General features: G+C 42.7%; 1 protein-coding gene across 1 annotated transcript in view; it reads left to right on the top strand.

Moving 5' to 3' along the window:
• LOC126257374 (uncharacterized) overlaps nt 1-18825 on the top strand; it is a 98694-nt gene that overhangs the window by 23726 nt on the left and 56143 nt on the right. The window contains exon 2 of the mRNA XM_049955562.1: nt 11192-11386. Coding sequence (XP_049811519.1) covers nt 11192-11386 — 195 coding nt within the window. The remainder of the gene's footprint in view (nt 1-11191; nt 11387-18825) is intronic.

Raw genomic sequence — 18825 nt, 5'->3', positions numbered from 1 at the left:
GCGCCGATGGCTTCCGTGTTCGCTGAAAATAGTCGCTACTTCTGGCTGCGAATGTAGCGGCAGCACAGCACGTGGTGGAAATAATACACGTCCGCAAATAACAGAAAAAAATTCATCAACAGACGGACAGCTTAAAGTTCTCAAACATCTCCGCATATTTTCGAAGGCTTCTTCCAAATTAAACTACTCGTAGATTCGACAGGCAGTGATTGCGTGAGACCCAAGCCGTATTGCACGCGCATGATATATAGAAGGCTGTAAGTAACAGTGCTCGACTTGGTGTCGTGTTTCCTGACCTTTGGAAACCATTTGATGCAACTCCGCACGGGTGCATACTGATTGGATCGAAGGAAAAGAAAGAAGATTTGGGTTTAACTTTCCGTCGACGGCGCGGTATTTGGAGATGGAGCACCAGATCTGATTACGAAAGGAAGGTGAAGGAAATCGACGGGCCCTCATGAAAAGAACCATCCAGGCCTTTGCCTGGAGCGTTATAGGAAAATCTTGGAAAACTTAAATCTGGATGGCGAGACAGGGATCTGAATCGCCGTTCTCCCGAATAAGAGTCCAGTGTGCTGAGCACTGTGCCACCTTGCTAGGTCATTAGATTGAGGACTGCTTACTAAATAAAAGTCAGGGCGTCGTCCTCAACGGAGAGACTCCGCCACAAATACCAGTAACGACAAGTGTTCTTCAGGGGAGTGTGATGGTCCTCGCGGGAAACGCAGTCGCTAAAAGGAGGTCACAATGATAGAACGATGTTGCGAAATTCAGAAAGGCGCAGAGACTTGCAGAGAATGAAATTTTACTACACTACTGGCCATTAAAATTGCTACACCAAGAAGAAATGCAGATGATAAACGGGTATTCATTGGACAAATATATTATACTAGAACTGACATGTGATTACATTTCCAAGCAGTTTGGGTGCATAGATCCTGAAAAATCAGTACCCTGAACAACCACCTCTGGCCGTAATAACGGCCTTGATACGCCTGGGCATTGAGTCAAACAGAGCTTGGAAGGGGTGTACATGTACAGCTGCCCATGCAGCTTCAACACGATACCACAGTTCATCACGAGTAGTAACTGGTGTATTGTGACGAACCAGTTGCTCGGCCACCATTGACCAGACGTTTTCAATTGGTGAGAGATTTGGAGAATGTGGTGGCCAGGGCAGCAGTCGAACATTTTCTGTATCCAGAAAGGCCCGCACAGGACCTGCAACATGCGGTCGTGCATTATCCTGCTGAAATGTATGGTTTCGCAGGGATCGAATGAAGGATAGAGTCACGGGTCTTAACACATCTGAAATGTAGCGTCTACTGTTCAAAGTGCCGTCAATGCCAACAAGAGCTGACCGAGACGTGTAACCAATGGCACCCCATACCATCACGCCGGGTGATACGCCAGTTTGGCGATGACGAATACACGCTTCCAATGTGCGTTCACCGCGATGTCGCCAAACACGAATGCGACCATCATGATGCTGTAAACAGAACCTGGATTCATCCGAAAAAATGGCGTTTTGCAATTCGTGCACCCAGGTTCGTAGTTGAGTACACCATCGCTGGCGCTCCTGTCTGTGATGCAGCGTCAAGGGTAACCGCAGCCATGGTCCCCGAGCTGATAGTCCATGCTGCTGCAAACGTCGTCGAACTGTTCGTGCATTTGGTTGTTGTCTTGCAAACGTCCCCATCTGTTGACTCAGGGATCGAGACGTGGCTGCACGATCCGTTAAAGCCATGTGGATAAGATGCCTGTCGTCTCGACTGCTAGTGATACGAGGCCGTTGGGATCCAGCACGGCGTTCCGTATTACCCTCCTGAACCCACCGGTTCCATATTTGGCTAACAGTCATTGGAGCAGCAATGTCGCGATACGATAAACCGCAATCGCGATAGGTTACAATCCGACCTTTATCAAAGTCGGAAACGTGATGGCACGCATTTTTCCTCCTCACACGAGGCATCACAAAAACGTTTCACCAGGCAACGCCGGTCATCTGCTGTTAGTGTATGAGAAATCGGGTGGAAACTTCCTCATGTCAGCACGTTGTAGGTGCCACCACCGACGCCAACCTTGTGTAAATGCTCTGAAAAGGTAATCATTTGCATATCACAGCATCTTCTTGCTGTCTGTTAAATTTCGCGTCTGTAGCACGTCATCTTCGTGGTGTAGCAATTTTAATTGACAGTAGTGTAATAACACGCATAAATAGGATAAACGACGGGATATCATGGAAACAAATCATTATTGATTGGTCAAGACCATCAACTATTCATCGGTATACGTTGGTAACAGTTCGTTGTGTAACGACTATGTAGGTCTTATTGTGGAGAAGTATGATGCTATTGTGAGATTCGTTGGAGGAGCAAGTATGATACATCCACGAAGAAGGTCATACGTAAAGCTCTCGTCCAACCAGGGGCACGTGGAAGTTTTTCGTGTGTGAGTGCTTGCACGGGATGAAATGGAACGGCTGACACGTTTACCAACGTCTCTTACCGACGAACAATACGGGAACTTAAGGTGTTAGAAGATCGCGCTATTATCACCCGCCCTTGGTCGTATTCACCATTCACCAAGTGTGGGACACGACCGAGAAAACTGCACGCATCATGGATCTATCTTCGAGCAGTCTCCCTGAGCTGTGGGTGCCGGTTGAGTGGGCATGCATTAGGATGACCTCCCAGCGCTTTCCATGACTCGTGGAGCCGCCGTAATTTCAACGAAAGGGTGCGCCACATGCTACCACGTAACTATCACTAATTCATTTACTCGTGGCCATGTTTCTACTACAAACGGCTCAAGTCAAAATATAAGTGCGATGCATGCAATTAAGTTCTTTTATTCATAGGACACTACTTCGTACTACTGCCCAATATCGTACTGGGCCTCCTTTTGCCCGGTGTAGTACAGCGACTCGACGTGCCATGGACTCAAAAGTCGTTGAAACTCCCCTGCAGAAATACTGATCCATGCTGCCTCTATAACCGTCCATAATTGCGAAATTGTTGCCGGTGCAGGATTTTGTGTACGAACTGAACTCTCGATTATCTCCCATAAAAGTTCGACGGGATTCATGTCGAGCGATTTGGGTGGTCAAATTATTCGCTCGAATTGTCCAAAATGACCTTCAAACCAGTCGCAAACAATTGCGACCCGGAGACATGGCGCATTGGCATCCATAAAAATTCAATCTTTCGAGAACACGAAGTTCATCAATGGCTACGAATAGTCTGCAGGTGGCTCAATATAACCATTTCCAGTCAATAACCGGTGAGGAACGGTTTCTCACTTAATCGTACACCGATCCACCACATATAGTTCTCGAGGCCATCGGTCCATTTGCAGACAGGGTTCACCAGTTACAGTTTAGAGAGTAGACACTATAACCAACAATCAGATGCGAATAACTGTCATTCTCGCAAAAGCAAGGTAACTTCAAGGATCCTCTGCAGTTTGAAATACAAACTTAACTTCGTTTCTTCGCAACTGAATAGAAAAATTCATATTCTGTAATTCGATGAAGAGTATCATTATTTAAATACCATGTTTTATGTCGTAAATCTTAAGCCTCTATATTCTCTCGTTGACCTAAGCATAATTCATAGCCTGCACAGCCCATCATGAAGGCTACAAAGTTTTCAAACATATTTTCTTGTCCCGTTTACTAACTGGAATATTAAATCATACACTTATCAGCCAGAACATTATGACCACCGACCTGCTATATATATATATATAAACCCGTCAATGCGATCACAACGTCATCTGGCGATGAATGACTGCTAGTCAGACACACACACACGATACATGTAGTATCAGTTAGAGTAGTGTCCGTGTGTAGAATGGAAAGTCGCACGATCTATCTGAATTTGACAGAGGGCAGGTTGTGATGGCTCGGAGGCTCGGCACGAACATTTCGGAAACAGACTCGTCGGGTGTTCGAGGAGAGCTGTGATGAGTGCCTTCAACATGTGGAGAACCAAGGTGAAACAACGTCCAGACGTTGTGGTATTGGGCGGCCGCCAATCATTACAGGTGATGGACGTCGTAGGTTGGGCAGACTGGTAAAACAAGATAGGTGGCGAACTGTGGCTGAACTAACATCAGACGTTAATGCTGGGTAGAGTACAAGTGTGTCTGAACACACAGTGCCCCGAACACTCCTAACGATGGAACTCTGTAGCCGACGACCCATGCGTGAACCGATGGTAACACCACGACATCGGCAACTGCGCCTGAAATCGGTTCGTGATCATCGGCACTGGACGTTGGCGCAGTGGCAGAGCCTTGCATGGTCTGATGAATCCTCGGGATTCACTATGCCGATTGGAGTGTGCAAATCCGTCGTCTACCAGGGGAACAGCTCCTTGACGCCTGTACTGCGGAACGCAGACAAGCTGTCGGTGGTTCGGGTCCATTATGCTCTGGGGAATATTCATGTTGGCGTCCATGGGTCCAGTGGAGCTCGTGCAAGGCACCATAACGCCTGCGGAGTATCGTACGTTGGTTGTAGACCACGTACACCCCTTCATGACAAGCATATTTCTCGACGGCGGTGGCATTTTTCAACAAGATAATGCGCTATGTCACAAGCCAGGAGTCTGATGGAGTGGTTCGAGGAAAACTGTGGCAAGTTCCACTTGATGTGACCCTGCCCCCCCCCCCCCCAACTTGTCAGATCTGAACGCGATCCATGTGATTTAACATGACGCCAGAACGTATCGCCCCTACCCAGAATTTACGGGAACTAGGTGAATTTTGTGTGCAAATGTGGAGCCAACTCCTTCCAACGGCGTGCCAAGGCCTCACTGCTTCCATGCCACGACGCCTCTCCGCTGTTATCCATGCCAAAGGTGGACATACCGCTATTAGGCAGGTGATTATGGTGCTCTGGCTGATCAGCGTATGTATGTAGATTTTTTTGTTTGACGGTTGTGGCTGTGAGAAGAAGGTCACTATAGTCGAGACTGAGAAACGCTTCTGAATAACTAATAGCAGGATAAACAGAAAGGATCTCACGTCATTTCGCAGATGACGCTGGAAGGGAAAACGGCAATGGAATACAGCATACAATGAACAATGAAGGTCAAATACGCTCACCAACACGATCACACTATTTTCGGATTGAATAGAAGGAATATGTCTCTTCGAAACAAAAAGTTCTTGTTGAAACGCTAATATCTATCTGTCGCCATCGTTTTTTACGCTCAAACGCGATTATCAGATTCGATAACACCGAACCCTCTGTGTACGACACGGAATGTATTTCGATAAAAAGTCTCTAGCGTAAGTGAATCTTTAGTTTTCGCACAGTGCTTCCATGTCTGTCAGCGCTAAATAGTGATAATGACATGTTGTTCCTTCCAGAGATACCTGGTTTGAATACCGGGGGTATCAGAATACAGACAAATAGAAGCGGTTTTTGTATAGTGCTGTTCTTATCAATACAAATACAGAGCCTGTGTCCTAGATTAAATTCCGTTCCTCTTCGATAGTGACAGCACAAGTCTCTGTTACTGATGATTCGTCCATCCCATGTTTAAGAACGATAGTTTCAGATTATATATGATCATTTTTAGATTTATTCTTGACAAAACAGTTAAAGAAATCCTCTTTGTAAACACTGTTTACAGCCATCCACAACAGTTGGGAGGTAAGATATGGAAATTTGCTTTTGTTACGATTTCCGTACAATGGCAACGTGAGAGCTCCATATATTCACCATCCTTAGCTAGAAGGCGCTGCTTTCTATATTTACGAGAAGCTGTATCTAATTTCATCCGGAGATACAGCTTGTATCGTACTAAAGGTCATAACTGAGTCACACGCCATGTATTAACAACAGAGATAAAGGTAGAAACCAAAACGGTCTATGATTGTAGGTATTTGTTTTATTCAGTGATCGGTTTCGACAGTTACGCCGGCCGCGGTGGTCTCGCGGTTCTAGGCGCGCAGTCCGGAACCGTGCGACTGCTACGGTCGCAGGTTCGAATCCTGCCTCGGGCATGGATGTGTGTGATGTCCTTAGGTTAGTTAGGTTTAAGTAGTTCTAAGTTCTAGGGGACTGATAACCACAGTAGTTGAGTCCCATAGTGCTCAGAGCCATTTTTCGACAGTTACGATAATCAACAGGATGATGTGTCTCCTTGAAGTTAATAGAAATGTCGCCTGCAGCCGAACGCTCTCAGCCGTTTGTGTCGGAGCTGTAAGCACAGCGTGCTAATGACGGCCCTACACCACGGACCATGGGTGTTTATTATAACTTTATCATATTTTATGTCATGTGATGATTCCAGTTATGGCTATACATTTTATTTGCTTTTTTATTATCATGTTTTATGATATGTGACGATACCTGTCACGACTATAAATTTTATTTGCGTCTTTTATTAGCTTCAAGGAGGCAGCTGAATCTAATGATGATCAGGGTGACTGAAATCGTACACTAAATAAAACAAATACTTACAATCATACACTATTTTAGTTTCTACACGTTGTCAAACATAGGATGGCTGTTATCTGTGTGTCACTCCTCATCCAGAGATAATTGTCTATTTGTACTGACCTCTCTGAAAAGTCTTCTTCAGTGTGACTGCGGTCTGAAGCAACTGTTCCTCACGTCATAAATCTATAAGCCGAAGAAAGCTGAATGAGACAAAGGCCGTTCTACAGAGTCACTGTGATTGAACACGAGAGAAACAACAGATGGAAGGAAAATATAGGACAAAGTATTGCGCTAGAAGATGGCAATGTTGACGAGACGTTCGGCTAAATTTGACAAGATGGGAATGAGACCAGGATCTGAGTTTCACCGCAGCTCTCTGCAGACAAAGTATAAGTCGTTAGTAACCGCTACATCTAGCTGTGTGTTGACCCAAATGCAAGCGCGTCTCATGGTTTTACTTATAGTTCCCTCGTTCGCTATCTATTAGTAGCAGCATGTGTTTCATCATTCCTCCTAATAACATGCAGAAAATTCTCTCTACGAGTAAAACTTCTGTTATAGGAAAGACAGAATCTGTTAAACTGAGGATGTAGCTCCTGAGTCATGATAGTTCGATGAGCTCTGTTCGATAGTCTCTATTTTGAGTACGATACGTTTTGTCCTTCGCAATAGCAGATGCGTTATCCTGAACACTCCGTGCCAACTGTACTTGAAGACCGTACCCACTGAACAGAACAGCCCGTCTCGTTCTTTGTCACTTACGAGTGTGAACAAACGCTTAAAAGTTCTGAATGCTATTGTGCCCTGTCAATTAAACAAGTAAAGCAGCAGAAGTGTGCTTGTGAATTTACTTACAAAAACCAGATTTGGGCGTTTGACCACTAAGCGAACTGAATACTAGTTTTAAAACTTACGTTACGATTGGGAACTACTTTAATAACCGATTTAAAGCTGTTGCGACGTGCAAGCTTCGCTCACGTCTCTGCTCCTTTTACATGTCAACCGTAGGAAGTGAACATAATTCTGGAATAAGATGTGACATTGTTTCACAAGTTGGCAGCCGTGTTAAAAGACGTGTCTTGTTATAGTGTTACATTTTTTTGTTTGTGCGATCTGATTTTGACTACATTGTTTTTTCGTGGTTAAAGATTTTGCTAACTTGGAACCGTCAAAAGTTGCTATATCTCCTAAAGTGTGTCTTGGTTCTGGAAACGGGTTTATTTAGCCAAAACAGTAATTACACTGTAAGCACATTTTTCAACAAATTGAAAGACGATTATGTCGAGTACGCTGAGTGTCTGAAGATAGAGGCTGAAGTACTTGAAGGCCAAAAATGATACCTCTGAGAGTTCTCACCAAGGAAATCTCACTGACTGTGAGCCAATATTGTTGAAATGAGTTCTTTCTGTTGTAACAAATGCTGTTTTGTGTGCACTATGTGCGAAAACTGTTAGAAGACGGGAGAGCTGTGTTACGTAAGCTACAGGTATTTTTTCAAATTTCTGTGTAACAAGAAACTGATATTCATCAGGTCTGATCAAAGTAAGCATTTATAATTCAGTTGTTAGGTTTGCGTTTGGAAAGAGATGTGCAAGGCAGAAGAGAGGCTCAAACTGTGTGCTATCATGGATTTTCCATCACCTCAAATATTTGTAAAGTACAGTCGGTTACTTATCGATAACCTAGCTCAAATGAGTGCTTTATCAATGAAGAAACATTGAAAACGAATAGTGTGCCCTGATGGCTACGTTGATGGTGCGGTCATCCATCACTGGCTGCTGTTGCCACAGTTATACACCCGAAAACAGAAAGGTAGCAGAGGTTGAATGTTTGACAGATACTGTCGTAGTTTTGAAGGAATCAATCATATTTATGAATATGTTGTGAATTTTTCTGGGCGCAGTGGTGGAATGGAGTCATTTGAAGCTCTAAGACTATTTCGAAGACCAGAATAAAATTATAGTGTACAATATATGAAGTACTTTAAAAGACAAATGCTAATGGTGTTGAGACAGCAACCAGCCACAAATTTACTTTCAGTTCCTTTATTCAAAGGGTACCGTTACCGGTTTCGAATCGTTGTGATTCATCTTCAGATGGTTTTCATGCTTTCATTACAACACTTTTTTACAGATTAATTGTCCTAACATATAAATAATACATAATTATAATCATGCCACACAGATGGTTGCGTTACAGATTTTCATTGGATGTGACTTACGTGGAATGTCGGTTTGGAGTGTTTGTTTTCATTACATGCGTCCAACAGATGTGAATATATTCCCACTGCATTCTTATCGTTGCACACGTAAATTTTTTCTTGCTGAACACTTTACATTTGTCACAGAAAAGATTTCTAGCACACACCACATGTTTTGATACAATGCAAAGTATTGTATCAATACAAAGTATTATATCAAAACATTGCTCTTCTGAATGAAAAGCTTCCTCAAAAAATTATCTCTTTGCGTGGCAACCAGGAATGCCCTGCCAGATCATGCGATCTTATGACTTGTGACTTTTTTGTGGGGATTTGTGAAATGAAAAGTGTACATGAACAAACCACAAACAATAGACTAATTGAAGGATGAAATTAAAAGAGCTATGAATGCGTCATCTAGAACTTCATTGAACGCACTGCTCGTTGCTGTGAGACCTTTGGTGGTCATATGGAGCATTTAATTTTTCATGCATAAATGGAAGAAGTTACTTAACGTTACTTTCAACAAATTTTGTGTATTCTGCAGCACTTTAATATTCGTCCCTACTTCCCGGATCACCTGCTAAATAATGAGTTGGTTCACTTTTGGAAAGCAATCCAACAGCGAGTCTGGATGGCATAGTCTCGGTAAGTTGTTGGTAAGTTTCTGGAGGTACATGACACCAGGTCACGACACACAGGTCATATAGTTCCTGGAAGTGGTTTGTGGGCGGAAGACTGGCGCACGATATCTTCCGACCTGTGCTCCATCGCGTTCAGACCAGGCAAATTTCGTGGCCATTACGTCAAAGTTAGTTCACTATCATACTCCTCAAGCCACTATAGCACGATTCTAGCCTTCTGACACAGACAGTTGTTCTTGTGAAAGATGATATAGCTGTCGGGGAAGACATGAAGCATGAAGGGATGTAGGTGGTCCGCGATAATGCTCACGTACACAGCTGTAATAATCCAAACGGATGTACCATATAGCATAACACTGCCCCTACCGACATGCGTCCATGACGCGGTGCATCTTTCGAGCAGACGTCCCCTTGGATGATGGCGTATCTGAACACGGCCATCGACCTTGTCTAACAAGAAACGTGATTTATCTGACCAGGCGATACGTTTGCATGGACCTGTGGTCCATTCTTGATCATCCCTTTCCTACAGGAGTCGTAAATGACGATGTCACTAGGTTAACAAGAGAACATGTATGAGCCGTCTGCTTTGGAGACCCTTGGTCAATGTGCGCTGTATGTTGTGCTTCCAAACACTTTTGTGTGTAACAGCTTTGTATTCTGACGTCATATCTGTAAAAGTTCGCCGCCTATCCTGCTTACAAAATGATTTAGATAATATATGTGTATGGTGCGGAAAGTGTCAGTTGACACTGAATAAAGAAAAGTGTGAAGTTATTCACATGAGTACTAAAAGAAATCAGCTAAATTTCTATTACGCGATAAGTCTCACAAATCTGAAGGCTGTAAATTCAGCTAAATACTTAGGGATTTCAATTACAAATAACCTAAATTGGAACGATCGCATAGATAGTAATGTGGGTGGAGCAAACCAAAGACTGCGATTCATTGGCAGCACACTTAGAAGGTGCAACAGGTCTACCAAAGAGACTGCTTACACTACGCTTGTCCGCCCTATTCTGGAGTATTGCTGTGCGGTGTGGGATCCGCATCACGTGGGACTGACGGATGACATCGAAAAAGTACAAAGAAGGGCAGCTCGTTTTGTATTGTCGCGAAATAGGGGAGATAGCGTCACAGACACGATACGTTAATTGGAGTGGCAATCATTAAAACAAAGGCGTTTTTCGTTGCGACGGGATCTTCTCATGAAATTTCAATCACCAGTTTTCTCCTCCGATTTCGAAAACATTCTGTTGGCAGCCACCTACAAAGGGATAAATGATCATCACGATAAAATAAGAGAAATGAGGGCTCGCAGAGAAAAATTTAAGTCCTCGCTTTTCCCGCGTGCTTTATTGAAAATTATCCTATGTTACAAATATGTCTAGAATAATGAATGTGTTAGCTAAAAAGAAAACTACAATGAAGTTTTGTGCAAATTTTAATGATAAAATTCCGAAAGATACACTTATGTATGTAGCAGTGTATGGTAAAATGAATTCGACATATGATTCGTATTATAGCATTTCAACTGAAATTTTTTAAAAATTTTTGCTTTCTGCGGCTTGCATTCGTTTAGTAAGTGAATGGCTAGTGTATGCAGCCTAGCAGTTTATAAGAAAAGTTTGTAAGAAAATAGAAGTTTATAAGAAAATAATAGTTTGTGAGAAAGTAAGATTTTGTAAGAAGATGAAGAACATCACTAAACTATTTGCGACTGCGTTCAACGGGTCCACTTACTACTTACGCCGTATTAGACATGATAACGTGTTTTTGGTTTTTGCAGATTTTTGTCCATCCCATGTATGTCGCAAGTAAATCATGGTAATGAAATGCTGTTTCTTGCCGGTTTGTGGCCGAAGTGCTGATAAGATGTTGTGTGCGTAGCTGTCCGGCTGGCGCAGCGGTGGTCTCCGGTTGTCCGGCTGTCACAGCAGGAGCGCTTCTTGCCGTCGTCTGCAGAGGCGTTCCTGGGCAGGATGCGCGCCTGGCACCCCGGGCTGGGGGCACTGCCGGAGGACCAGCTGCCGCAAGGCGCCGCTTCCAGGGGCTTCTACCTGCTGCCCAGGGACTCTCTCCTCAGTAAGTCTGCAGGAAGTGGAAAGTGCTACGTCGTTGCGCACCAGTTCGATACTTTGCGGAGACGTTCATCACATAACGGATATTAAAAGATTAAATCTCTCCGCATCCAGAATTGATTCCCATCATGAACATGAGCTGTGACTCCACAAGCACAAATACAATCTTGCATTGGTTGTGACTTGAAAGCAAATTTAAGGATGTAAGGAAGTTCTTACATGCCTGCAACACTTGTGTTAGTTCTTGAAGGTAGCTGGTTGGAGACTGGTAGGCTGGAGTGACTTAGGACGATAGAAGATAACTTAGGAATAATTTCTATGTGATATGACTGTAGCCTTTGGGTGTTGGTGAAAGTAACTGTAGCAGATTAGCGAAGGAGCAACTAGCAGATCACTCACCTACGGATCTTCTATGTCAGGCATTGGACTTCGTTTCTTACAGCAGGTCTTTCGTCGCCTAGTAAGGAAATGATCTACATAAGGGGCAGTACGGAAGCTATGGACAGTGACATTCGGGATAATCTGGAGACCTATATATTCCAAAATGAACACATAAATCATAGGTAGCCCCATCGTAAGTTTCCATAAATTATTACTTACAGAATGTAGCCACTGGGCGAACAATAGACTTGCTGTAGCACAAGCCGAAAGTACACGAGTTCACACAAAAAACCGTATTCAGAATAAAGACCAGTCCACAGAGAGGGCACAGAAATGGAATAACGGGTATCATTGTAACGGAAGAAACTAACCATGGGTCACGCTTACGCTAACACTAACAGGGATCGGTGAAAGCAGCTTGCCATGCTACACGTCGATGGGCGGAGACAGTATTTTGCGGCGCAGATACAGCGCAACCATTGTAATTCAAATGTGCTTAGTAACTCTAAACATCACGAGTGGTTCGCCGATAACTAACCTAGGCTGTTCCCAAGGTAATGGAAAGCACTAGTGACTAACTGGCGGTAATTTCCGTACACTAAACCTCGTGATGCTGACGTTCCTAGAAACTGTAACGGAATGGGCCGGAGAGCGGCTCCCCAGGTTATTTAAAGACCCGGGCGATGAGTTACAGTGCACCTCCGTGGTACACGAAAAGATCGTTGTACCCAACCCAACAGGGGTGACAGGTAGAGCCATTCATGCTGTCTTGGTGGCCTGGAGTGGCTGAGTTGCGGCCCTCAAAGTGGGTGACCTGAACTGGCGCCAATTCTCAGAACGCGTGGGAACTGCGTGTGCCTCCGCCACCGCGTGGCTTCAACGACAATTCGAAATAACGGCATAAAACCAAGCTAGATTTCGCCACATTGGACGTCTTCTATATTAATTAAATGGGAAAGATTAAATTTGTCCTACCTTTACAATTGATGGTCCTCTGCAAAGACAATATGTTGGTACTGGCTGTCGACTTGTGAAAAGTAATTTAGTAGTATTAATCCAGTGATTAAGTTTGATGAATTGGTAATTAATTAATCTATTGGTCTGAGATAGCTATCCGTTTACTCGGAATTTTAATGGAGTTCAAAACTTACTGTCCTCCCTTCTTTTGTGGTGAGGGCTGGTCTGGCCTTGCTACGTGTGTTTTGTGCTTGATAAAGTCACTGCGTCACATGGTAAACGCCAGCTTTCTATAACTGTAGAAAAATATACAAGGCGCGTCTGAAAAGTTCAGTGAACGATCTCAGAAAATGAAGGGGATAAGAGCTACAAAGAAAATCCCTTCACTGCTCTTCAAAGTAACCCTCATTAGCTACACCACACTATGAAATCTGTTGTAAAGCTGTTGGAAACTGCGGTCATGCGTTCATGGATGTTCGCACCGTCTGCGAATGTTCGAGAAGAATAGTGCTCACTCTGTGTTTACTTACCATCAGCTCTTCTGCTCTCATTCACAGTGACAGCGGACGATCATCCACAAGCATTCGTCGCCCATTTTCGATGTTGTCTAGGATTGTGCGTGTTGACCCGAATGCGGTTCATTCTCGACTTCCTCCTTTTCCCCTTTAACGAGTTTAAACCACTCAGGCATACACTTTTTACTCATTGCTTCAGCAACAGACACTTGCAGCTACATTCCATGAGTCTCCGTCACCGTTTTCCCTAATTTGAAGCAAAACTTCATATTAACGTGTTGTTCCATTTTGCCCTCCATTTTGCATTGACACTGGTGCGATGGATGCCTGCGGATAACCGACGGCTGTCTTTGACCATGAGAGAAGAAGGGCAGAAGATAAGCAAAGACAGTGTAATCACTATTGTTCACGAATATTCGCAGACGTTGAGGATATCCAAGAACGCGTGAGACAACGGTGCTTCGAGCGATTCCATAAGAAGAGTTTGTTGACAGTTACCAACATCTTTAAAACCGATGTCAGAAGTGTGTTGTAGCTCATGGTGTTTATTTTAAAGACCAGCAAAGCATTTTTTTTTTAACTCTCGTTTCCTTTATTTTCTGAGAACATTCGCCGAACTTTTCAGATGCTCCTCCTAACTTAATGCCGAAGAATAGGAAAAATAATTCTGCATCGTACAAATACAGCGTTGGCAGTGAGCTGCCTGAGACACAGCCACATTCATTAAATATCTAAGCGGAACGTTGCAACGCATTATGAGATGGAACGAATGCGTGAGGTCGGTAAGTAGGGCAGCCGAATGCTCGACTTCGGTTTATAGGGATAATTGTAGAAATGTGTAGCTCATTTATGAAGGAGATCGCGTATAGAACACAAGCGCAATCCATTACTGAGTACTCCTCGACTGTTTGGGATCCTCACCAAATTGTATTAAAGGAAGATGTCGCAGCAATTCGGTGGCGTGCAGCTAAATTTGTTACCGAAGGTTCGATCAACACACGAATATTAGGAGCATGGAATCCGTGGAAGGGGGACGACGATGTTTTTGCGAAATACAATCGAGAAAATTTAGAGAACCAATATTGGCGGATGACTGCAGAAAGAATTGTAGGAACACAAAAAAGCAACACTGACCCTAAAAATTATTTTAAAAGGTAGCCTGAAGGAAGGCTAACAAAAAGGAAAAAGAAGGAAAACAAAAAAAAAGAGTTTGACAACACTGACTCGAATATACTTTTGAAAATCTGAAATTATTAGGGGTGAAATTCGGGGATCGGAAGGTTATTTATGACTTGTACAAAGGCCAGATTGCCATTATAAAAGTCGAAGGATATGAAACGAATGCGGTAGCTGAGAGGGGAGTGAGACAGGGTTGTGGGCTATCAGCATGTTATTAAGTCTGTATATTGAGTGAGCAACAAAGGCAGCCAAGAAGGAACTGAGAAATGAAATTTCAGGAAGAGGAAATACAAACTTTGAGGTTTGCTGATGATGCTGTAATTCTGCGAGGGACGAAATGTCTCGGAAATTTACAAGATCATCATGAAGAAAACTGTAACAAGGGCAACGGAATGTAGTCGATTTAACTCAGACGTTCCTGAGGGAAAGAGATTACTAAGTAAGATACTTTAGGTAGTAGCCTACATTTACGTAACAAAATAACTGAAAGCAGTAGTGGTAATAGTAGTAGTATAATAATAAGCACTCCTTCGTCAGGCCACGAGTGGCCTACGGGGACCATCCGACCGCCGTGTCATCCTCGGTGGAGGATGCGGATAGGAGGGGCGTGGGGTCAGCACACCGCTCTCCCGGTCGTTATGATGGTATGCTTGACCGAAGCCGCTACTATTCGGTCGAGTAGCTCCTCAACTGGCATCGAGTAGCTCCTCAATTGGCATCACGAGGTTGCATGCACGCCGAAAAATGACAACCGCGCATAGCGGCCTGGATGGTCACCCATCCAAGTGCCGACCACGCCCGACAGCGCTTAACTACGGCGATCTCGGGGGAACCGGTGTATCCACTGCGGCAAGGCCGTTGCCGTAGTAGTAGTAGTAGTAGTAGTAGTAAAAAAAATTGGCCAGGTGCGAATAGGACCTGCACATTGAGGGTTCTGTAGAAACTTGTGAGTATAGGCAGTCCACCCGTTCCGGAAATCGAGGATTCCAAGATTTTTTCCTGTTACTGACATTGATACTGGTAAGATATCGGTCCCAGGGACTCGACGACTTTCGAGACTGTTTTAATTTCAAGTCTGAAGTCGGACAACAAATTAAAAAACATGTGATTAAAACTTAACAATTTTCTTATTTTTTGCCTTGACTTGTGCTGTGTTACCTGCTTCTTGTCAAATTTCATGAAAGTACACAGTGGGAAGTGCCTTACAGGTTTTAATAGGTGAGTCTGCAACAATCAAAATATGTGATATAAATAGCCGTATCTTTTTGTTTCGTTGACTTTTATATTTATTGCACCACGAAGATATTATAGACCTTAGCACGTGGCACAAATTTCATCATGATACTTCTACCCTTTCCTGAGAAAAGGGGGGCTAAACAGACAGACAGACATACAGATTACAAATGACAAAAAAGTACTTTTTCGTGTGATATAATTACATATTCACAATTTTCGGATTTTTTACCTTTGCTCTTACTAAGAAACCTTTCTTCTTGCCAAATTTCTTGATTTCTCGAGGTACCCTGTAGGTTTTCATGAGTGAGTTTGCGACTATCAAAATATGTGACATAAATGGCTGCATCTTTTTATTGCACTGTTGTTGACTCGTACGGAAGGAAACCAGGAATATAAACAGTACAGACAAGCAAAGAATAGAAGAGTCTGAAATGTGGTGCTACAGGAGAATGCTGAGGATGAGAGGATTAATCAAGGACCTGCTGCGAGTTACGGAACAGAATAAGGGAAGAAAAATCCTTATTTCACAACATGGCTAAAACAAAGCACCGATTGACAAGACACATCCTGACGCCTTGCGAAATGGTTGATATGGTAACGGAGAGAAGTGCCATTGGAGGGGCGGTGGGGGGGGGGGGGGATAGCAGATGGAGATGAAGGATTGACTATAGTAAGCAAATTCAAATGAATGTAAGTTTCAGTAGCTATGTACAGATAAAGACATTTACAGAAGATAGATTGGCGTGGAGAGCTCCACCAAATCATTCGGACTTAATCGCCCATTCGGATCTCCGGAAGGAGTCTGTCAAGGGGGAGGTGACTGTTGGGAAAAAAAATTAAAAACCAGCGAAAGGGTAACATTCTACGAGTCGTAGCTTGGAATGGCAGAAGCTTGAGTGTTGTAGAGAAACTAGAAAGTCGGAAAAGAATATGAAGAGGCTCAATCTAGATATAGTTGGCGTCAGTGAACGGATATGGAATCAAAATTACGGTTCCTGGTGATATGAATGCAGTGTAATACCAACAGCGGAAAATAGTATGACAGGAGTCGAATTCGTTATGAACAGGAAAGTAGGGCAAAGAGTGAGCTACTATTGACGGTTCATTGGTGAGATTATTCTTATCAGAAACAACACCAAATAGACGCCAACAACAAAAATTCAGGTATACGTGCCACGTCACAAGCAGAAGATAAAGAGACAGGGAGAATATATGAGGAAATTGAATGAATAATTCAGTATGTAAAGAAAGATGAAAATCTAATAATCAAAGGGGATTGAAATGCTTTAGTAGGGGGACAAACAGAAGAGAGATATAAGTAAATACGTGGGATCGGTAGTTGGAATGAGAGAACAGAAAGATTAACTGAGCTCTACAATAGATTTCGGCTTGTATTGCCAAATACACTATTGAAGAATTACAAGAGACGGACGTATTCGTGGAAAAGGCCGGGAAACACGGAGCAAATGCAAGCTGAATGAAATCAAGGGAAGACAGAGATCCAGAAATCAGGTATTTAATGTATATGTAGCATAATTTTACAAGTAATAAGTATAAGCAAATGTGACATAAACTGTACGTTTAGTATTGTCTACAAAATCTGTAACATTATGCAAATTTCAAGCTAACACTCTCAAGCTACTCAAATGGAATTTATAGTCTCTTTCTTACATTTCATTTTTGTAAAACAATGCCATATATTTCTCTCTAATAGAATACGCTGCACTGATACCATAATTCTCGTTGACAAAAGTATGTTCGGGTTGAAATATTTTACAGCTATGTGCCTTGCTTGCTTCATTCTTAAAGACAGATATTTATCAGATGGTATCATTTCGCACTCGTATGTCCAAGAGCTGTAAAGGATATACTTAAATATTTCTTCCCTGAAACTAAAAAATTATGCTAACATTCTTTAGTTCTTCACGTAGGTGATGAAATTTTTCCTAGTCTGTTTCGTTTGGTTACTTTCGGACTGCCCCAGTTTATCGCATCACTTTCGCTCACGAGGCATGATTTCTAGAAAAAAAAGTTAATTCACTATCATGAAATGAAGCATTTCAGTTGCTTGACGACTAACTGGTGGAGAAATGTGCTGAGTGTTACGCGGATGCAATGGTCGGCGAACCAATGAGGCGAGCGGTGCCAGACGACGGCCAGAATAATATTGTGTAACTTTGTCGAAGCGTTGGGGCAAGTTCTAAGGCGTACCATGCCTTAGCATGCCTCTTTCACTCAGCAGCGGACTGGATGCTGTTTTGAAACTTATTCTTCTTCGTATGCGCTTTCCGTATTAGGTCAACAATGGCCTGTTACGGTACCCATATTTTTCTCCGTCTCCCAGGATCTCTTCCCCGTTCTGGTTTAAAGTTCTTTATCTAATGTAATAATCTCTCTGGATACATTCCTTGATGATGTTCATTCCATTTCTGTTTGTTATCAACCATTTTTGTCTCACACTCAGAATTTTCAACTTCTTCAGAATATCTGCATTTGGTACTTCAGCTATTCTCTTACATTCCTTCACCACTCTATAAAATCTCATTTCTATTCCTTGTGCTAGATTTGTTTTTCTAGTCGTTCATTCAGTACCCACCATTCCCTTCCATATAAACCGTTGGCAGTGCAACTGTTTTATAAAATTTGAGTCGCATTGCTTTCCTTTTTTTGTGCTTTGAAGTTGTATGAATTGTTCTACAGATACTTCGAAGTCTTTTCAAATTAATCTGCATGCCTTCTTCGTGTTCATACAATATTTTATATTCAAGATACTTGAAATATTTTACTTTCTCCATTGTTTTTTTTTCATTTCATTATTACTATGGACTATCGTAGTTGAATGTTTTCCACAAAACGCCATTAACTTAGATTTACTACCTGGAATTTTCAAGCTATATTCTGACATATTTCATTTAATTCGCAAATTCCCTTTTATAAATCGTCTTCTCTGAAAAAATCAGATCATCAATATGTAGGAGTTATTTTAGCTTTACCGTGTTGTTTAGTTTCAGCTTACTTAATGACATATTAAATCTTTATGCCAGACCAAGACTCAAACTCGGGACGTTTCCAATCGTGAGTTACGGCTCTTTCGCTAGACTGGCTTTCGGAAGGACTACGGTTCAAACCGTTATCCGACCATTCGGATTTAGATTTTCCGTACTTTCCCTAAATC

Source organism: Schistocerca nitens, chromosome 1 (genome assembly GCF_023898315.1).
Source record: "Schistocerca nitens isolate TAMUIC-IGC-003100 chromosome 1, iqSchNite1.1, whole genome shotgun sequence".
Classification (NCBI taxonomy): Eukaryota; Metazoa; Arthropoda; class Insecta; order Orthoptera; family Acrididae; genus Schistocerca; species Schistocerca nitens.
The sequence above is the reverse complement of the archived record's forward strand: the minus strand, read 5'-3'. Positions and strand labels throughout refer to the sequence as shown.